The following is a 23,228-nucleotide window of genomic DNA, read 5'->3' on the forward strand; positions in this document are numbered from 1 at the left end:
TTACAGTCCCAGGAGCCTTCACAGAAAAAGAAAAAGATGATTATGAGCAAAAAGAACTTACCCTTCCTGGCTGGAGAAGATTGCTCTGCCCTTTAACGCTGTGCTCAATATGTACCAGCTTCTGCAAATTTTCCTGTGACAGAGTACAGGCCAGAAAATAGGGTTAATAGTCAGCTTTTCAATTCAGATGATTGCATAATATTTATGACAACCTTTCTCTGTTTGGTTCAGCATTAAGAGACATTCACTAACATGCTTTCTTTCTTTCTTTCTTTCTTTCTTTCTTTCTTTCTTTCTTTCTTTCTTTCTTTCTTTCTTTCTTTCTTTCTTTCTTTCTTTCTTTATTTATTTATTTATTTATTTATTTATTTATTTATTTATTTATTTATTTATTTATTTATTTAAATGATGCCTTCCACTAAAATTATCACTCAAGGTGGCTTGCAAACAGTAAAAAGAATTAGAACAGATAACATCATTTTAAGCTCAAACATGACAAAATGATAATGAATACTTTAAAAAACTGTTCAAACCAGCAAAATATACAGGCTAAGAAAACAACAACAGGACCAGTTTCATATGTCATACACCAGGTCTAGAAAGATGGGATTTTAATCCTTTCTTAAAATCAGTGGAAGGCCTTCCACACCAGAGACCTTTAACGATAATAAAGGTCCTTATTAATAAACATCCTTTCAACTGGTTGGAAACAGAATTAGAACATAGTCTTAATATACGAGGCGCCATCTCGAGACTGATCTGAATCAGAACCAGAGCAGGGGCTATCTGTTGAAAGCTTTCCTGTCCCTAACAGAGTCCTGATCATAAAAAACATTTCATCTAGTTAAGCCATAACATTTAGTTTTAAAATTTAGTTTTAAAATTTAGCGGAACCTAAAAAAGGCTGAGAGTGTTTGTGGTAGATGGTGTTATGTAGTCTGGAATCTTCTATTTTCTAAACAGAAATTTATTTGGCATATTTTATACTTTTTTTTAAAGGTATGGTGACATTTTCAGAATCTTTGGGCTCAGCTATTGATATAACTTCCTTTTAAAAAGAGGTTTTGCTGTCTTCTTCCTGCAGCAACCTAGTAGAAGATGTGTAGGGGACAAAGGGAACAGAAATTCCCCCTTTAGCAATAACACAACATCATTAGGATTTTCAGTGATTTTTAATGTTCTCTACCAACCAATGAGTCCCTACGGTATTTCCAAGTAAGGTGAAGTGTTAAGTATATAATGAAGTTGGGTTTCTATGCAGAGGTCAGAGAGCTCGTTACCAGTCTGAACCGATCAACTGCCTACTTGCACTGAAAAGCTTGGACAAAATCAGTGATCAGCTGTGTAATATCTCACAGTATGGTATCTAAAATGAATCTGATGAGACCTTTTTTCCCATTAAAGTGACACTGGTAGATATCACTTGGATACAGAAAGGATGAATTTCTAATGAATCACTCTCATTATGCTCACAGTTTCAGTACAACCTCCTAAGTCTGCTAATGTCTCAGTCCTCACATCTCTGTTATGATTCCACTGTTCTCTTAAAATATTTTAATTGGCCAGATGGTTTGCTGAAGTTACAGGCTTGCAGACACACACACACTTACTCTGCAGTAAGTACTTTTGAAAATACTGGGAAATAACATGCATAGAACCAGGCTATGAAAGAAAAGGAAGTGGAAATGGAACCAAACAGAGATGATTAAATTCTACCCAGTTCTGATAATTAGGGTTGAATTAATTGATATGATAAATTGATCAATCCCAAATTAAAAGAATGCACTGAATTTTAACTGGAGTCTTGTCTAGCAAAATAGCAGTTCTCTATATGGTTGTATCCCTTGATATGAGCAATGCTTTTAAACTGATTACTCTCATTCCACCAAGTGCATCTTTTGGGGTCTGAGAAAAAATAATTTGGTTGAGAGAAACATCTGTTTTTATTAAGTAACATGAAAGTATCATTTGAATAAGGCTAATAATTATTTTAATAGGTTGTTTAGATAGCTAACTAGTGGAAAACAAAACCTCCAAATTGATTCTAAAAATTTTTATTCAGTTGTGGATGGTTCTAGGAATCTAAGAGTCATTTTTTATTCCATTCTTGTTTTTAATAATACTTTACATAAAATCCTACCCCCCCCCCCCACACACACACAGAGAGTGGATATGCTATCCACCTTCTCCTGAACACACTTTGGATGGATCTGGCCATGCAACATCCCTCTCCCTCTCCTCCTTTAATTAGTTATTGGGTTGCTAAAAAGATAAATATAAAGGTGGTATACATAATAGAATCAGCTTCTCAGAGTTAATTAGTGGAACAATCTGATGGTCCAACCTCTGAAATAATTTCTGGTGTTCTTTTACTTTGGGGGAAATTTTAATTCCTAAAATGTCAACACCATAAATCGGGGCTTGCTATCCCCAAGCTCTCCTAATGTAATAGTCTATGGATTCGATCATCCCTAACCATCACAACTAATGGGCACAGTAGCTGCCATGATCAAACATGTAGTTTAATACATCAGGAAAGCACAAGGTTGTGGAAGTTTGACTTAAACAACAAAACATTCCAATTTGAAAGTATGAGTCCCACCTTTCAAGTGTTTATCTGTTTAGGGTCAAGGTGGAATGAGAAGGGAAACCCTATGATTAAGTCATTTGCTTTCCTACAGTGAAATCCTTAAATGTAGATGCCTCATCAATCAATCTGATAAATGAAACCCATGATAAACTTCCATTGACCAACTGCAGAACAAAGGATCTTAAATATAAGGAAAATCACAGGATATGCTGTGTATATGTCTTCCACCACTCAGGGAACTCCACAACAACAACAAATGTTTTAGAGTCTGAGCCTCAGCGAAATCACCAGCTTTCCTGTTGTCATATAGATACTGACATATAGAAACAGAACATGTGAAGTTTTCCTCAGCATGTTATTTGGAGATGTCAAAGAAAGTTTCACCTTCCGAATTTCTGAGTGTCATCTTGCTACAGAAGGACAAGAGTGGAGCCATAACAAAGCTGTAAAAATCCTTAAGCTAACTCTTGGGTGAGAAGGGGCACTGCTCTGTAGAAGTTGTTTCTCCTAGTCTAATGAGGTAAAAATGGCATCTTCCCTTCAGTAGTGTGCAACTATCGGCAGGAAAGGCCCATCTGTCTCTGTTTTACAATGAAAACATTAGTAAAACCTGGGCAGTAACACAGATCATGAAAATGCTGGCTGCACTTCCTTTTGGCACATTTTTCTGAGGCCTGAATTTAAAATTCCACAATCAGCGATTCCCAGCTGTGTGGAAATATGGGACATTCTTGACTCAGTTTTAAGCAGCTGTTTTGACTTTCCGTTGGGATAGAGCACCTGGCTTTCATTTTTAAAAGATGAAAGTTTCTTTCTTCCTCACAGCCATGACAGTCCTATATTATAGCAGGGGAAAGCTGAGTTGCACCTTAACACCAGACAAAATGTGTTGTCTGGAATCTCTTTGCAGACACTTGGTGTGTTCCTCTCTCCAGAAACTTGATTTTCAAAGGAATAATGAGCTTGCCTCACAGAAATTCACCAGTACCATGTTCAAAGGGGTTAATTAGCATAACATTTCCCACCATATGAATTCAGAGAACCTTTTGATGCCCATCAATTTTCCATCAAAAAAAACATAGTTAAAAAGTATATCTTTTAAGTAACAGGATCTGAAATGCATGAAAGTCTAAGATTACTGTTCCCCACTTTTGTAAAAGTTGCATATATTGCTTAGGATAAAGGTAAATGAATATTGCTATTGTAACTAGGAAAAATTAGGATGGCAGTTTAATTCCCATACACTGATAAGTGTCAGAAAAGATAGTTCACAAGCCAAACAGGGCAGCTTATCCCCAGACCAGGGGCCATCACTAGGTGTTAGTCCCATAATTTATTCTTTTTGTCCACCCACTGGGAAGTTCTCCATGTACAATAAATGGAGGAAGGGGCTGGATGATAGACCAAAGATCAGCATACATTATACACCCTCATATTGCAGTTGGGGGAGGCAGACAACTATTGTATAGCTGTGGAGAAAGGAAGATTTACTAAATACGGTAAATATAGGGAGAAAGAGAAAACTATTCCAAGTTAGCATAAATGACGGACCATATCCCGGGGTGTCAGACAAATGGGCTTTGGATCCAGTGGCTGCAATGCTTTGTCCGACCTTATCTCTGACAGCACTACCAGTGGTAGATTTACTTGGGGTCTCCAGGACAGGTGTACCCCTTCCTTCTGGTGGAGCTCCTCTCGATGAGTAAAGGAATGCTTCCCATCAGCCGGATGATCTGCAGGCTAGGGTGGCTTTGCCTAGTGTATTTTAATCACACTGTTTTGAGATTTTTTTTTGGCTCATGTAAAATTCTGATTTAATCCATAAATGTTTCATTGCTACTAGGACCCAAAAGGCTGAAATCGTGTTGTGCAATTATGAAAATAGAAGTGGATTGCCATAAACTGTGAAATGTCCATAGATCTATCGCATACTGAGTTGTGTGAATCGGTGTGCGAAAGATCACGCTTGCAGAGACTTAACTTTCAGCAATTTGCATCTAAAAATTAGGCCATTTGCATAACTATGCAAAGAATTCAAGCCGATGAGATGATTTTATTATACAGAATAAAATACAGTATATCAGGGTAATAATGAACTGATATTTACAAACACCAGTGATACTTAGAAACTAAGTTAACACTCACCCCTTGTTGCATGCTGTCATTGGCTCGGTCTGCAACCTCAGAGATGAAAAGCAAAGCAGCTGTAGTGGGGTGGGACAAAACAAAATGTCATCAGTGAAGGGCACAAGAGAAAACACCAAGAATGTCTTATGCTTATAAACAAATACAGTTCAGGGAATAAGGCTTCATATTTTAGCCCACCCACAACCTCAGTTTTGTAGTCCTGAGCAAGTCATAATTTCTCAGCCCCATCTCTACAAAATGCAGCTTGCAGTCCTATCTCACAGAGCTATATAAGAAAGGATGGTGTGATATTCTCTTGGTATATTGCTATTATAATCAAAGTTAATTTTCTGTACTACCAGTCTCAGAGGCTTCAAGTCCAAGGTCCCTCAGTCCCAAAGCTTCTGGTTTTTTGTTTTGTTTTGTTTTGCTTGCTTCTTTCCCCCAACTTCACCTTTCTAGATTGACCTCCTAGAGTGTTTTCCTCCCAGAGGTATCATCATGCATGGAATGCACTTTTTAATATTAATTTCAGTTCAAGTTATTGTAATGTACTTTATTAGAAAACAGGGCTCAATCATCATTTTGAGGCTCCCAGTACAAACTTGTGCAACATGGGCTCCCTATAACATACATACCAAGGTCTCATCCTATACCTACCATCATGTGAACCATGAAATAAATGTATTTTCTTTAAATTTTCTATTGACATTGCCTGCATATCAGATACCTTAGTCTGTATTGGGACACTTCTATCCTCCAAAAAACCTGGCAGTTTGTGTATGTGTGCATATTACTCATATATCATACTGTGATTATGTGATATTAAACATTTAAATATAGAAACACAATGAATAGTAGACAAGCTGGCTTCAACTGTACCAAGAGACAAACAGTACAGGAGTGAAATTTGGCTGTTCTACATGAAATGTGTGTGTGTGTGTGTGTGTGTGTGTGTGTGTGTGAGTGAGTGAGTGAGTGAGTGAGTGAGTGAGTGAGTGAGTGAGTGAGTGAAGGACCTTTATCTCAGGCAGAAAATGTCTTGAGACAACCCTAGCTGGGACTTCTCTCTCTCTCTTTCAAAAAAAAGAAAGAAAGAAAAGGAAAGGAAAAAGGAAAAAAAGAGAGAGATTTAAAAAACCCTGATCACATACTAATATTTCCTTGAAACTGGAATCCATTTATCAAGCACCTTTTGATCATCAGGACGTAACCAACAGCTTCACTAGAGCAATTTCCCAATCAAAGTGGTATCACTGCGTGTGAGAATCACTTAGTAGAATTATTTAGAAGAAGAATTATTTAGGGACTATATTAGATTTGGTAACGGACATGGTGGCACTCCGGGTTAAACCGCAGAAGCCTCTGTGCTACAAGGTCAGAAGACCAGCAGTCATAAGATCGAATCCACGCAACGGAGTGAGCTCCTGTCATTTGCCCCAGCTCCTGCCAACCTAGCAGCTCAAAAGCATGCAAATGCCAGGAGATAAATAGGTACCACCTCGGTGGGAAGGTAACAGTGTTCCGTGTCTAGTCGCACTGGCCATGTGACCATGGAAACTATCTATGGACAAACGCTGGCTTTACGGCTTGGAAATGGGGATGAGCACCGCGCCCTAGAGTCGGACACAACTGGACTAAATGTCAAGCGGAACCTTTACCTTTTTATATTAGATTTGGACATCATGTATACCATTATTCTAGATATCTTATATTACATCTTTTGAGATTTTTTGGAACTGAAAAATAAGAAAATGGTAAATTTTTAATAAGTAGCTTTTGTCCAAAACAACACGAAGAGGTTATTGCTGTTGTTTAGTTGTTAAGTCATGTCTGACTCTTCGTGACCCCATGGACCAGAGCACACCAGGCCCTCCTGTCATCCACTGCCTCCTGGAGTTGGGTCAAAGTCATATTGGTAGCTTCAATGACACTGTCCAAACATCTCATCCTCTGTCGTCCCCTTCTCCTCTTGCCTTCACACTTTCCCAACATCAGGGTCTTTTCCAGGGATTTCTCATGAGATGGCCAAAGTACTGGAGCCTCAGCTTCATGATCTTTCCTTCAAGTCAGCACTTAGGGTTGATTTTCTTCAAAATGGATAGGTTTGACCTTCTTGCAGTCCAGGGGACTCTCAAGAGTCTCCTCCAACACCACAATTCAAAAGCATCAATTCTTTGGCAGTCAGCCTTCTTTATGGTCCAGCTCTGACATCCATATATCACTAATGGATAAACCATAGCTTTGACTATGCAGACATTTGTCAGCAAGGTGAGGTCTTTGCTTTTTAAGATGCTGTCTAGGTTTGTCATCGATTTCCTCCAAAGAAGCAGGCGTCTTTTAATTTCATGGCTGCTTTCACCATCTGCAGTGATCATGGAGCCCAAGAAAGTAAAATATGTTACTGCCTCCGTATCTCCCCCTTCTATTCGCCAGAAGATGATGGGGCCAGTGGCCATGATCTTAATTTTTTTGATGTTGAGCTTCAGACTGTTTTTTGCACTCTCCTCTTTCACCTTCATTACGAGGTTCTTTAATTCCTCCTCACTTTCTGCCATCAGAGTGGTGTCATCTGCATATCTGAGATTGTTGATATTTCTTCTAGCAATCTTAATTCCGGTTTGGGATTCAGCCAGTCCAGCCTTTTGTATGATGTATTCTGAATAGAAGTTAAATAAGCAGGGAGACAATATACAGCCTTGTCGTTCTCCTTTCCCAATTTTGAACCAATCAGTTGTTCCATATCCACTTCTAACTGTTGATTCAGCAGTATGTGGACCGAGTTCTTGGTCCACATACTACTGAATCCTACCTTGTAGGATTTTGAGCATAACCTTGCTAGTGTGTGAAATGAGTGCAGTGAAGAGGTAGCTCATCCTAAAAGCAAGCTGAGATCTAAGTATAAGGATATTTTTTGTTCATAGACTTTTTCCTGGATATGTTGCGCCACTGGCTGTTTATCATGCAAACGGTTTAGGGCCTCGATACCTGGCGGAACGCCTATTCCCACCAAGTTCTACCCGGATCACACGGGCAAGCCAGGAGGTGAGGCTGAGGAGCTTAACGCCGAGGGAGGCCCGAAAAGAGAAAACAAGAAATAGGGCCTTCTCGGCAGTGGCTCCTCGCTTGTGGAATAACTTACCTCCTGGTATTCGCGGAGCTCCCTCGCTGGGCACCTTTAAGAATCTATTAAAGACCTGGATGTTTCGGCAGGCCTTCTCACCAGATTATTTTTGATTTTCTTTTCCCCTTTATTGTTTCTTTATTCTAATTCTTCTGTAATCTGTTGTTTTATTTTATTGTATTTTATCTTTGTTGTTGGCCGCCTAGAGTAGTCCATCAGACTAGATAGGCGGGATATAAATTAAATAAATAAATAAATAAATAAATAAAATATTTTCTTATTATTTTTTAATATTAAATTACCTTGTGTGTCTTCATACTCAGCGGAATCAGGGCAAAGATTATTCAAGTAATCTGTAAGGGAACAATCAAATATTAAGCATCTAATTAAGTCTCATATATATTCTTCCTCATACACACATTAATCGCATTAATACACACATTAATTAATACACACATTAATAAATTCTTCCTCATACGCACATTAATCGTATACACAGCATATTCATCTCCATAGCAAAGTTGTCTTTGAGAGAACACTCTAGGAGCCAAAGGCTACTGTGAAACTTCCAGAGCTTGGATAGGTTTTTTCCTTTTTGATTTTTTGTTTTGATTCTCAGTGGCTCTAGTGGCTCTGGCCTTCTGGGAGTTGTAGTCCAAAGAATGGAACTCTCCAAATTTGGGGAGCTCCTCTTCTAGAGGGGTCCTTGTTATTAGACCGGCAGGTCCCATTGCTTACCCTCATCTGTTGGTGATGTGCCAATCGCAGTATGGAGAGAAAAGTGTGTGTGTTCTGTGTGTGTACATCCACCGTGGCTCACAGACAAGCAGATCAGGGGGAACTTGGGAAATCCAGCATTCAAAGCCTTCCACACCTCCAAAACCTCTCTACCCATAGAGGAAGAATGCACCAATCCTGGATCTGATATACCTTTTTTTTTCTCTAGTCACTGTCCTACCCTTCCTCTCTGGGGAGCAGGAACCCAGCGAAGCTTTGCCAATAGCAGTATGTTAGTTGTAGGTTTTACCTCCTTCACACTCATATTTCTTCAGCAAAGTTTAGATAGATGCTTAGCCCCAGCTATGAACTGGTGAAGCACATTCTGTCTGTGAATTGACTGTGAATTGAGAGGTGAACCTTAGGCCTGTGCTTTAGCTGGTTAGTGGCCAAGGTAATTTTAAAGCATTACCAACATTTTCAAATTGCCTGAGAGACTGAAATGTTTTCTCTCACTGGCCCTTGTTTTGGTTTAATTACATTGCTGTTTAGTTAATTTAAGAAGAACAACACCTATGATGGATTATCATTAGACACAGATACACAAAAAGTGATTTCCATTGGAATTGCGTTCAGCTGGAGAAGGCCATATTTAATCCTTGTTTAGATGAAGTTGGACACAGATTACAATTTTTTGAATTGACTAACATGGCCTGTGACTCACATAGGTATATAGATGCTGAGGAGAGACTCTGTTATTTGTGGACCTCTTTGGACTAAGGCAAGAACTGTTGCAGGAAGTAATTTGCAATATCTGCGTAGGCTGTACACAAAAGCTATCTCCAGTGACAGGGCATTACTTATCCCTGCCTGATGAATCATTGTGGTCTACCATAATTTCTCCCAAACGTGCATGGGAAGTCAGAAATACTGCAGCTGTAGTGCTTTGGCAGGTCATCTTAAATCTATCCTGCAATATATTTTATTATTCTTTGTTAGTAATAATGAAAGCAACAATGTTGGGGGTAATGAGACTATGTCATAACTTTAGATGTATTATTTTGTGATGGGGGAAAGGGGTTATTCAGAAGACTGGCTAGAAAAATACACCTTAAAGAAAGAAAACATGGCTATAATCCATTGCAGAGTTACATAGGCAGGGAAGAAAATGGGACCCAAGTATCTGCAGGTAAAGGTGAAAGTTCAGTCAGTGACAAAATTTAGGAAGCTTATGTGAACTTAGCAAAGGTTATATACCTCCTCTGTTTATGGGCGCATTTCATTCTGTCACAGTGGCTAACAGACCAGCCATCTAGCAGTAGGGTGGTCACATGTCCTTTTTTACACAGAAGAGTCCCTCCGTGTGAAGTGATGCCATAGGGCAGATATCCTTTTGAAGGTGCCCTCCACTTGAAAAGCTGTCCAATCCAAATCTACATGAACAAACAGCAATTCCAAGGGGTGATATCAGGGACCTTGAAGTTGCCCATGCACATCTGGACAGCAGGGTCAGCAGGTTAGTAGATCACCCGGTTGCTCTATTTGTCACTTAGATGAGATCTACTATATTTCTCTTTAAACGGTGAAAATCACTTCTAATATTGCATACCTTTGATCATGGAGGCAACGTAAGAACGTTGATGAACAGCAGTCACTGACAGCCTCGTCCTCTGTGGCTTGGACCAAACCCTTTTAAAGCTGCCTAAGCTGATGGCCATCATGACTCTTCAGCAAATTATTTATCAGAGTTAATACAGACTTTAGTGCTGAAGGCCAGGAGTAGAAATCCCTCACAACTGGTAGTTGATCCTGTGACTGCTAACTTTATCCTCTGCAAATTTATCCAATTTCCCTTTAAAGCCTTCACTGCACTGAATGGTAAATGACTTCCACCATTTAAGTATGTGCTGTGGGAAAAAGTGCTTCCTTTTATTTGTCCTGGATCTTCTTCTACCATTCCACTCCAGTTCCCAAGTCCAAATGTTTTCAGAAAGGGATAGCAGACAAAGTCTGTGTTCTTCCCTGCACCTCCCCATTTGTCAGTAGGATTCTTCTCACTGAGGAAAAAAACTACACTAATATGGGAAATGATACATGAAAGGTTATAATATTTAAGTTCTGCCTGCCAAGTGTTCTATGAGTCAGTGGATTCACTTGGATCGGCTCACAGTGTGGGGGTTCTTGCTGTGATATGTTTATCTCCCATCACTTCAGGTTTCTGAGTAATCCTGTTGGTAACCAAAATATCCACTCTAGCCAGCTTGTTGACGCTATGGTAACAGTTTGTAAATCTGAGGCCTAGTTCTCCATCCTTGTGCATTCCTGATTAGGGTTACAGGAGATGCTATGAGATTTCAGTTGACCCACAGGAAATGCTGACCTCAAGGAGAGTTTCACGTCTCTGAAAGATAATGTTGTCCAGACCAAGAATAGATAGTGTAGTTAATTTTTCAATAATACAAAATTAGGAATTGAAACAGAGGAATAAATGCTGATGGGAAGAATTTTTTTAAATTGTCAAATTTTGTAATGTTGATTTGAAATTTAGTTGTTCCAAAGTCCACAAGTATTTACATATGGGATTCCAATTCCTGACAATCTTCAGCTTTAAGATGTTAAGGCCAGTCTCATATTGGACCACTCAGTGCAGCAATGCAAGACTGTGCTACATCCATGAGTATTGTCATTGAACAAGTGGTCATGAATAAACACACCCTCTGCTTGACAACAGCAATGCTTGTTCAAGCAGCATATTCCCACATTACTATGCTGACACTGAGTTTCCATACAGTGGAAGTTCAGTGGAAACAGGCCTAACTTGTAATTTGGTTCCAGCAGAATTTCCTGTCTAATAGATATTGGGATTGCCATGACTCTGTGTGCCTCTGCTCCTAGCCAAACAAGATCTATACATTTGGACAGAAGGCAATGAGGAATACACTAGCTGATTGGTAACAAGATGTAGGAAGACATTTCATCTTGCATTGTTGGAGGTGAAATCTGATTCCTGAAGCTGATGTGACAAGTTTGGCGTCCTTGTTTTATTTAGCTTAGGTAAAAATAGCAATATCTAGTCAAGAAAATTTTTCTACTTTTCTGTTTCTTTCTCTACTACCTGGAGCTTCACAATGTCAGACATGAAAAAAGGCCCAACAGGATTCAAAAGCTTTCCTGTTTTTATTATTTTAGTGGCCAAGTAAATGTATTACCCATTCTTGTTTTTGGATTTTGCACATGGACAACACAGGTTTTTTTTTGTTTTCATTGGCAAAAATTTTAAATTTTGATTCCACCTCCTGCCTCAGTGGAAAATGAGCATAATTTTAGGATAATTTTAACATATTATGACCAAAATTCTGTTATGTAAGTTATACCATGTCAGACTGTCACCCAAAAGTCTCAGTGTCCCATGTAAGTACTTTCATCATTAGGAAGCTGTTAGGAGACAGGAAATCTCAGGGGAAACCTTTAATTACCAAAAATCACTGCTGCCAGGAAGACTTTATATACTGAAAATCACTGCCTCTGGTAAAGACTCCCTCCTCCAGCCCCACAGCTCCCAACAGCATCCTAATGATAAAAGTGATTACGCTGGAGCCTTGAGAAATTTGGGAGAAAAATCAGAAATGTTTAATTTCTGAGAAGTTTCCCTTGCCACTGATGCTATCAGCCTTATCTAACTTCAGTAACAGGATTTCAGCCAATATTTATTCGTTCTGACACCTTACTTAGGATCAGACCATATATTAAGGCAAACATGTGTTTCCTCCTCTTACAATATGATCCCTCTTGCAGAGCTATAAACCTGAGGAGTCAGACATGCAAAGAAAGCTGTGCTATCTCCCAAATGATTGGTTAGAGAACAAAAACAAGTTAGCTTGTCAGATGCAGATCAAGGTAGATAGTGTTAGAATAAACAGACAATCGTGTCTTCTTATGTGTGTATTGCTTCTAGATAATTAATATCTAGTGAGACCCTCAGTGCACAGAATGGCTGATCCATCTAGCATGTTTTCCCGAAAACAAGACAGAGTCTTATATTAATTTTTTGCTCCAAAGAACGCATTAGGGCTTATTTCCAGGGGATGTTTTATTTTTTTCATGTACAACAATCTACATTTATTCAAATACAGTCATGGCATCTTCTTCTGGTGTCTGCACAATGGTGAAGGGCGGGGTTTCACTTGACTGGGGCTTATTTTTGGGGTAGGCCTTATATTATGAGCATCCTGAAAAATCATACTAGGGCTTATTTTCAGGTTAGGGCTTATTTTCAGGAAAACAGGGTATTAGTAATGTGCAGCAATGAACAAGATCTCTTTGTTTTCCTTTCTTATGTTTGATATACAGCCAGAATTTTGTCCCATTTTCTTTTTATCATCCTGCCTCACCCAGTGCTATAATTCACATAACCAGCACTCTTCATTTATTAGAAAACCTAGGACTTCTCTTGAACCCTGAAACTGCAATGTGGGGCACATTTAATATTTCTTTTTCTACCATTTCTCTCACTGTGCACCTTCTGCCAGTAGGATTTCTTTCTTTCCCCCTTTCTGCTTTGTTTCATTTGCCTCTCCAGCCCTGCACCTCTCTTTCCTCCTCCTGCAGAAGATGATCTTAAAGGTAAAAAAGCACGCAATTGCAGTTAACAACAACACACCTTTTAATTTAACTGTTGCAGTCTATAAAGGAGGTATAATGTTTTATGTCTTGCTGACCTGTGAGAAGCACATGGTACTGGAAGATGTGCTCTACAACTTTTAAGAGCTGATGTTTCACGTTCAAAATACTGCCATCACGAAACTGCTGTCCTCAAGACAAGGAAAACAAGAAGAGAGTAAAGGTCAGAGCTTGGATATCCATAATCAGAGCATAATCAGCAATCTCTCTCTTTGCATGCAGTTGGCACTTTTACAAAGCTATCATAGTGGCAGCAGTCTCCAAACACATGGTTATTAGCATATAGGAATGCCAAAGAGAGGTAGATCAACTTCATTCCTTCAAATATGTTCTTCTCCAAACCCTGTTCTGTTCCACTGCATGCAGAATTTTTAAAAGAAAAAAAAATAATTGCATTTATTTTGTGTGCATTGACAGATGCATTAATTGATAATGCCCTTCCCCTGACTAAAATTGATGGGGAACCTCACCACCCAGAGCCAAATCAAGTTTGCCGGGTGAACCAATCCAGTTCTCTAGATTGTCTAATGGCCAACCCATGACACGCTTGATGAGAAAGACAGGCTATAGCTATTGTAAATAAAATAGATAATAAATGCACTATCACTTGGTGGTTTCCCAGCTTTTGTACCAACTGAAGCTATCGTTCTAAATACATTACAGATTAATATCTCAAGCCTGATATTAAAAGCAGGAACTTTCCAAGAAAAACTTAAAATTAGCACTGTGCTTCCATTTGTTTGGAAATGGGGGAATGGGGAAGGAGCCAGTATTCTTGGTAGAAGTAGCCTTTTTTTTTTACCTCCTGAGACTTACAGCGGGACAAAGCACATGATGGCTCAATGGTAAACACAGCAGGAAAAGACTAAATATAAGGTGGACTGATTCTATAATGGAAATGGACATGAGCAGAGCAGGGCTGCTAATGATAGGACATTTTGAAGGTCACTCATCCATAGGGTCACCATAAATTGGAGATGTCTTGGAAGCAGCTAAAAATAACAGCACAGAAGTCTTGATCAGAAGAAATCAGGAAACCTTACTTTGTACATCCTTATATTTAATCCTTCAGGTTTTATCAGCATCAGGTTCTAACATGATATAGGATGAACTTCTCTTCCTTCCTCCTTCCTTCAAAACAGGTAATACTTATTTATTCATTATTTTAAGTTATATTAGGGTGCGACTACACAGCAGGGAAAAAGAAAAGAAAAGAAACCGTTTGGAGATAGGGGGCACTCAGTTGAGGGGAACTGAGACCCCCTTTACTATCCCTTTCATCCAGATCAGGTAACCATGCTGGCAGAAAGTGGACAGCATCAATGTCAAACCAATTGTAACAAATTTAAACCATTCCTGCTGGTTGAATTTAAAAAAGAAGATTCCCTACAAAAAAAGAGAGATGTTTCCACACTGGGTTTCTGCATTTTGAGCCTTATATTGTATAGTCACCATGTTTTAATGCAAATTCATTAGTGCCCAATTTTGAGGTAATTAGCCAATGTAGTTGCCCTTTCAGTTATATCCCAAGACCAAAGGCACCTTACAACATATATATATTTTTTTAAAAAAGAGGAAGCCAGAAACATAACAAATTATTGTATTAAAGCAGTATTAAAAGAATACCACATTCAAACGAGTACAAAACACAATTAAAAACACATTTCTAAGACCCTACTTGACTACCTTTCAGAGTGAGAAGACGGGATGCCAAACACACACACGTACACAGACACAGCTTCTGAGTTCAAATTTATAGCTCAAATAAAAATCCCATTAACTTCAATTGTAGCTGAACTCAGGGGCAACACAGAAGGCTAAGACAAAAGCATTAACACAGTAAGTTTTATCTCTTACTTAATATTGGGAGCCATGATGTCCCTGTGAAATACATTCTGACCCTGCTTCCTGGGGCACCGCAAGGTAGAGGGAAAGGGGCAGAAAAAGAGCCATTGATCTGAAATACACCAAAGGCTTCTTCTTCACAAGGGCTGCACTGATTTATGGGCTAGGCAACATGAGTGGGATTAAAGCAAGACTCTGAATTGCTCCCAAAGGAACAGAAGAGATGTAACTGCCAAATGTAAGGTTGAAGGGAGCCAAGATCTTTCTGGAGAGAGGGTCAGGCATTAACCTCTAGACTGGTGCACAGAGAGGCTAATGAAAGTTTGTGGAATGAAGAATCTGAGAGTAAAATTTTTAGGACTGCTCCCTCAAGTTCAAGGTGAACATGAGGGTCCTTTCAAGATCGGTCCCTGTGCAAAAAACATCAGGAAGAGGTTATCACCCTCATATCCTGCTTATGGACTTTTTGTAGGCATTTGAATGGCCAGGATAGGAACCAAGATGCTGGACTAGCATCTGTGATGCAACTAACAGTGCAAAGAATGGCAAAATTATTCAGAAATCCTCATTTTTTTTATTTATTTAACTTCTATGCCGCCCACACTACCCAAAGGTCTCTCATACCAACCTCTGAGATAAGCATTAGAAGCTCCACCTGTATGTCCTGAGATAAGCAATGAGATAAGCAGGAGCAAGGGAGAAGACCTTCTGAGTAATGGCTCCATGCTTCCGGAACTTTAATCCATTGGATGCCGTGCAAGTCTGCAAACAGACCCTAAAAACATACCTCTTTGCCTTGCTCTCATAACTCAAATCTTATTAGATGCTGGCGTGTATGTCCAGTGTTGCTATCTGACAAGGCGATAGCTGGAGTAGAATTTCTGCCTCTCCAATCCTGGATATTTTACTATACCCTTGCTTTCTCTCTCCTGCCCCCAGTCCCCATTGCTCATTCCTCATTCTCCCACGACTTCTGAGCGAGCTAAACGGTAACAAACCTATTCCCCTGCATTTATTTTTAATGGCCCAGGCAGGCCGAGACATTGGCTAGGAAAGCCCCCAAAGAGCACCATGGCCAGCAGCTACAGTTACCATGCAATGCCTTGTGTGTACAGCCACCCATGAACTCACCTAGTCACACTTTTTCTTAACTTGAGGTAAGGCATGTGGAAAGAGATTGCAGGAGCAGCTACCATCTTCACTGTTGAAAGGACCTCTGGGAATGAATGAAAATGGTGGATGGTAGGCTAGCGTTTGTCTCCTCAGGGCACCCAGGCTCAGTATCAAGTTAAAAGGAGTTCCACAGCAACACATTGTAGGTAACACACTGGATTTGGAGTCTTAGGGCCCTGTCCAGATGTCGTAGCATGAGTAACTCTGTAGATGTTGCTCCATCGTTTCAATAACTAATTTTGATCTTTTATTCTTATTATCACTTTTACCATTCTTTCACTGAGTTTTGTTGTCTCATTGCCATTATATGCCATCTTAGAAGCATTTACTCTGAAAGGAGGTTTATAAATATTTTACATTAATTAGTTTATAAATTAATCTACATTGGGCAAGCTTCATAAGTTGGACCAAGACTTCTATAGAAGAATTCTGGGAATGTCAGTTTGGTGACAGAATTATGAGTTCTTGGTTAAGAGAAAGGGATACATTCTTAGTGGGACAGAAGTGTCCTGTTGCATTTGCCTGCAACAGGAATAGGGCTAACCTGGGTTGAGGAGAAAGGCAAGCACACATTCTGCTCCTCAAATTTTCCTTCCCCAGTTACGTCATCAATGTGCTCAGCATGAAGATCCGAATAGGGCTCTAGGGCTGCTTTCGGCCGAATCAAGCTGCAGAGATCTTTGGCTCAAGAACCATGCCTTATCAAGGATTCTCGTCACTGGAGTTCCATAAGGAAATCACCACAAAAGTGTTCCTAAGAGATCTGTTTAGATCTTTGTACTGAAGACATTAAGATATAAACAAACAGTTGGTGATGTAAGGATAGTTAGAGAGGGAGAGCTTATGTGCTCCCATCTTTTGCCCAGGGATGTGGTGGCGCTGTGGGCTAAACCGCAGAAGCCTGTGCTGCAGGGTCAGAAGACCAGCAGTCATAAGATCGAATCCACATGATAGAGTGAGCTCCCGTCGCTTTGTCCCAGCTCCCGCCAACCTAGTGGTTCGAAAGCATGCAAATGCAAGTAGATAAATAGGTACCACCTCGGTGGGAAGGTAAAACAGGTTTCCCTAGTCACACTGGCCACGTGGCAATGGAAACTGTCTTCAGGCAAGCGCTGGCTCTATGGCTTGAAAACGGGATGAGCACCACCCCCTAGAGTTGGACACAACTAGACTAAAAATGTCAAGGGGAACCTTTACTTTACCTAACCCTGATAATGTGCGGATAAACACCTGCATAGAGTTGTTGTCTGCCCTAGAAACACTGTATATATTTCAGAATACAGCAAATGCATGCTCAAATCAACTTCAACTCACCTAGGGATTTCAAGGGGTTCATGTTAAATGCATACACGAAGGATTACAGGGTTGCATGTGGGACAGTTGAGACTTGCCCTGTTATGAGGAGCTTCAGAGATTCGTCAGTACTTCTCATGGTTACTTAATGAGCAGCCAGAAGGTGGCAGAGGTAGCCTACTTGTTCTTAACGTGATCGAAACACTTATTCCTCCATTTCCAGATCTAGAAGACAATTCTCTTCCCCTTCATCATGACAATAAGTATGCATCATCAGGTATATTGTGACCCTTTCCAAAGTTTTCTAAGTCTAGAGTATTCAGAAGTGGTTTATGAGCCCCTTCTTCCTAGGCTCTCTGTGACTATGCAGCTTGCTCAAGTCTGGCTCTTTTCCTGGGAGGCACAGTGAGGAATCCAACTCCCAACCAGCCACCTAACTCACTGAGCTATCCAGCCAGTCGTTTTACAATTAGACTGCGATGACTGCTGCTGATAGTACTATTTTGAAACTTTCCTTTGTCTTGGGTCTACATATACTACCTTCATACCAGGAGATATTTTCTTTTTGTTCCAGTAGAGAGAACACCTGGACAACAAAGAAACCTACCCTCTTGGAGTAGTTCAGCTTGAAATAATCCCCAACGCTATTACTGCAATTCGGATGTCTGCATTGCTCAGCAAGATCTTTATAACAGCATATCCAGACTTTCTCCCTCTTTTAAAGCACAATTCAGATGATGAAATATCCATGGACAAATGATGACGAATGGTCATTTTAATGAATTATCATTATTAATATTTCAGATGTGCTGCTAAGGGAGACATAATCCATATCTCAAGGAGTCGACAGCCCAAGCAACATTAAAAATACAGCAGCCAATTTATCCTCATAACCTTTTCCGTCAGAGAAGTAAATATTACTGGTTCGCCTGCCCTCCCCTCCCCTTCCCTTTAGAAATGGAGAGACAGATCTACATTAGGGCTGACATTAACAGTGTATTTGCACAGTCGGAAGCCACAGCATTAAGGCAGCAAGAAAGAGGAGTAGAGAATGCCTTGTCATTTCCTAAATTAGGAATGCTGTAACAGACGATTGCTGACAAGTGACACCACTCCGAAGACTCTGAAGACATGGATACAATCAAAGAAGGACAGCTCTTTCACATATGCATTTGGAACTGGTAATACTGTATCTCCATGACTGAGCCACAGAAGAGACCTTCTTACTAGTAACTGAAAAGCACTAGTCATTTTTAAGGCATGTTCTAAAGACACGGAGTAGAAAACACATTTTTCAACATTTCTAAAGACATGGAGTATAAAACTCACAATGTTAAGACAAATAAGGATCTAGAATGTATTTGTTATATTAGCGTCAATAGTGACGTTACTTGCTCCAGTGGTGGCTGAAGGGAACAGAATAGATGGAGAAAAGAATTGGTGACTTACTGTTGAAGCTACGCATTTTGTGTTGTCCCTAGCTGTGATGAGGGGAGCTTTGGGCTCCGTAGCAGCCAGCACTGGAGCTCCTGGGGACTAATGCATGATCACCTGAGAGGAAGGAAGTGTTTCTAAGACTAACACATTGGTTAGCCTGTGTATGACCTCTTCCTTCCCTCTTGACCAATTAATTAACCCTTTTTCTTTGTGGGGGCAAAGACGATCCTCTCCCCATTTTCAATTGTTTTTCTACCTTTGTGTAGTAAGATAACCTTTTTGGAACACTGAAGAGGAAAGATACAGCCTGACAGAACCCACTTTTTGTTTTTACTGTTTTAACCTTTTTCTTTCATTCCTTCTATGAGCCTCTGAAGCCTTTGTACTTTATTGAAGTCTTCTGTAACCAAGTTCAAGCCTACAACTCGCAGCCTCCATGAGTAAAGAGCTGTTTTCTTTTTATCTTAAAAGCAGTGTCTGAGTAATTACCTAAACCGGTTAAATGCAGTGTGTGTGTGTGTGTGTGTGTGTGTGTGTGTGTGTGTGTGTGTGTGTGTGTGTAGCTTGCTACTCAATTTAAACCCCTAAACTTACTAGTCCTGCAATTATAAATATTCTTCTCTGGTGGTACTACAAAGTCCATCACTCTAATAGATACAGCAATGGAATGAGAGGAGGGAGGGGTAAAAACTGTAATTCATTAAGTGCTGTCAAGCTGATTCTGACCTATGGTGACCCTCCCAGGGCTTCCTAGGTGTACATTACTCAGAACAGACTTACCAACCCCCTTCTGAGGATGCTCTGGGACACTGCAGCTTGACAAAGTCCACCCAGGTGAGCAAGACACTTAACCTCATTAGCCACACATGTTCCCAGTGATAACCCTTGACTGCTCGCTCTCTCTCTCTCTCCCCCCCCTCAAAAAAAGTACAGTGAGAATTCATACTCCTGGCTTCCAGCTGTGTAGCTTGGCACTCCAACCCACAGAGCCACACAAGCTCATACTGGTACATACATCGGTATCAGCACTGGATGCACAGGAAGAAAATGATCTCACTGACCTATAATATTTTTTGCTCTTTTCTTCATGTCCACCTACTGCATGTAAAAGTGGATCTTCATATAATATATCCTTCCTATTATAAAAATATTAGTGTACTTGAAAAGACAGCCAGTACTAATTGTCTTTACATGTATATGGAAGGGAACAGTTCTCATGGCCAAAATCTACTTTGTGGATGCCGGGGACCAGCCATTGCTGCTGTCGCTACCTTTCTATGAGGGAAGAATAATCCCAAGATTTACAATGAATAGATCTTAGGGTGCCAGAAGAATCACACAGAGAAAGAGCAACATATGGAGTTGGTCACCAGCTGTTCTCTGATGTCATTCCAGAACTGACTAACAGTACTTTAATCCTTCTCCATTTACCCCGTTATATATACACTGTACATGTTTATTGGAAGATTTGGGTACAGCTTTATTGCATGCTTATACTGAGGAGAATTTACCTCTCATATAGAACCTCCTATCTAATGCCATTTTAAGAGACTGTTATTAATATAATATTCCCAATATGAATTTGGGAAGACAAAGTTACCTCAGGAAAGGAAGTCAGGAGAGAGACAAACACACAGAGAAAACAACAGTAACAACAACTTTAGAACTGCAGCACTGGAAGGGACCGTATGGATCATGGGAGTCCAGTCCCTGTCAAGGAGGTACAATGTGGAATAGAATTCCCAAACCTTAACCACTGAGCTATAGTGCCACGGAGTGACAGAGACAGGATGCACTGAGTTGCAGTCAAAAATGAGCGCGAAAAAAGAACAGAGTAAGGCCTTACCTCAAACTCTCGAATGATAGTATCCAGCTGGGAAGATTTGAGACGGGCTTCATCCAGCAAAGCCAAACTCCTATCAAATTGCATAATATAAGCCGTATGGTGATTGAATCTTGACTCTCTGGAGAGGAACACATCAGCCACTTTCTGATGTTTGTCCCTAAAGCCACATAAGAGTAAGCACATAAGGAACAGGAAAACTCCCACAACCCTAATTTATATTGTCCACACCCTTCTGTTTTCACCAGTCCTAAACTTTTAAGTGGCATTCTTCAGAGTCATAATTAAAAAAAAAAAAAAAGGTCTTTCTTATTTTTCTCCCCTTTTATGCCATGCCATCTTGGTAATCTTCTTCAAATTAATTGTTCAATTGTAATTGTAATTTTATATATTTTATATATTATATTGTTCTGTTTTATCTATGTAAGCCGCCCCGAGTAGACATGGTCTAGAGGGGCGGGTTAAAAATCCAATAAATAATTAAATAAGAGCCGAATTTGTTGAAGGTGATGCCTATAAATTGTCTCAGTAGCTAGATATATAATGGGCTGAAGGCATGGGTCCACATAATACTAACACATTTCTGTGACAGATAGACTTTATGTTTTAGGATAAAGGTAAGTCTCTCAGTCTTGTAGAGCAATGGTCCCCAACCTTGGGCCTCCAGATGTTCTTGGACTTCAACTCCCAGGAATCCTGGCCAGCAGAGGTGGTGGTGAAGGCTTCTGGGAGTTGCAGTCCAAGAACATCTGAGTAACAAAGGTTAAGAACCAGTACTGTAGAGGATGAGACCATCATAGGGGCAAATGGTCTCCCAGTACAGTACTAAGAAAAAACTAGATGCTTATTGTTCCTGAGAATTTCTGGAGGCTTGAATATGGAGGTTGGCCTAAGAAAGTATAAAGACCTGGTCACCTACCAATTAAGAACTCTTTCTTCCAGCTCTCCCAATATTTCTTGGTGCAGTTTGTAGATTTCTGGGATCTCATTCAGGTCCTCCTTGAGCTTTACTTCTTCATGGTCACTGTCTTCCTCATCTCCCAGCACTTTTAAGACAGCTTCATGGAAATCCTGTGAATGCACAATTTAGAGTATCTTCTATGAGCATTGGCAAAATCTTATTTCTCTTTTCATCATCTTTTTTCCTGATTCAAAGCCTATTTTAAAGAGAAAGAACCAAAACATGGAGGAACAAGTGACCACAAGTTGCCTGTTGACAGAACTTAGGTAAGATACTGAGCAGGCACGCAGGTCACATTCTTTTCCACAAAGGCAAAATATATAGCATTTCTATTTATATTTCAGAAATAAGTTCTAAATCTGCATCCACACGTAAACATGGACATGTGCGTATATCTTCCATTGTCCTCTTTACAACCACATATTTTCCTGACTCAGCAACCATCATGTCCACCCTCCCTGTTCTTTACTACTGATGTTCTGCATCAGAATACCAAATACTCTTTGCCCATCTTAGAGTAACAAAACATTATGTAGTACTTGTGCAGGGAAGAAAAGAGCCGAGTATTTCTATTGTGCCTGGCAAGTATCCTGCAAGACTGTCCATGGATATAAATTCTCCTCTTTATCCCCCTCCCTCCCGAGCGGATATGTTCAGAGAGGAGTCTGAGCCAGACAGCTGGGTGTTCCTTGTTCTGGCCTACGTCTAGGCTTTTGCAGGCAACATTTCTCATTTTCTGCCAATTGCATCTTTATGGGAAAAATAACTGGATCTCACATTGTCTACAAGAGTAAGTGCACACGGGGGGGGGGGGGGGAGGAAACACATTTTGAGCTTCTGCTTGCACTGAAGACCATATGGAATCGCTCTTAAAAACATTCAGTGCTTTCCCAGTTTTTCTTTTGTATCCCAATAAACCAGTGAAGTGTCTGGAGATGTCATTGCACAACAAAAGGAAGGACAGACAGAGAAAGTGACCAAGAGGAGAAGAGGGGGAGCTGTTAATTGAAACACCGGCTCAGAAAGGATTTCTCCTGAAAGGGCAGAGTTTGAAAACTCCCAGTGGCTCATCCCTAATGGCCGCTGCAGCAGATGTGGATGTTACAAAATCTCCTGGTTATATATTTTTTTTAAATGATTATCTGTCCTGATCTGACCTTCCTTGACTATTAGTGTGGGAAGGAGATACACCATTAACTCTTGCTAAGAAAAAGAAAAAAAAGCAACCTGGAATATTGTAAGAAACTTTGGTTAAAAGAAACTGGGAATAAGAGGCATTTGTGGAGAGTCAGAAATTGCAGATTACACACTGCTCATTACATTTTCAGTACAGGCGCCTTTCTTTTCTTCTTATAGCATCCTGATTTGTATTTGAGTATATAAGGTTGTGTCCACATCAGTCCCCCCAGTGCCTGCCTGCCATTCCCTTTTTGCAGGT

At 40.0% G+C, this 23,228-nt stretch overlaps 1 protein-coding gene across 4 annotated transcripts in view; it reads right to left on the minus strand.

The window, feature by feature from the left end:
- FGD5 (FYVE, RhoGEF and PH domain containing 5) overlaps window positions 1–23,228 on the minus strand; it is a 162,121-nt gene that overhangs the window by 25,055 nt on the left and 113,838 nt on the right. For 3 of the 4 annotated variants that reach the window (XM_020802797.3, XM_072989497.2, XM_072989495.2), the window contains exons 6-11: window positions 21,749–21,900; window positions 20,833–20,989; window positions 13,277–13,364; window positions 8,144–8,194; window positions 4,736–4,794; window positions 62–133 (exon numbers count right to left, since the gene is read on the minus strand). In XM_020802797.3, the coding sequence (XP_020658456.3) occupies window positions 62–133; window positions 4,736–4,794; window positions 8,144–8,194; window positions 13,277–13,364; window positions 20,833–20,989; window positions 21,749–21,900 (579 nt within the window). The remainder of the gene's footprint in view (window positions 1–61; window positions 134–4,735; window positions 4,795–8,143; window positions 8,195–13,276; window positions 13,365–20,832; window positions 20,990–21,748; window positions 21,901–23,228) is intronic. The other variant, XM_072989496.2, reaches the window with a different exon arrangement.

Source organism: Pogona vitticeps, chromosome 2 (genome assembly GCF_051106095.1).
Source record: "Pogona vitticeps strain Pit_001003342236 chromosome 2, PviZW2.1, whole genome shotgun sequence".
Classification (NCBI taxonomy): domain Eukaryota; kingdom Metazoa; phylum Chordata; class Lepidosauria; order Squamata; family Agamidae; genus Pogona; species Pogona vitticeps.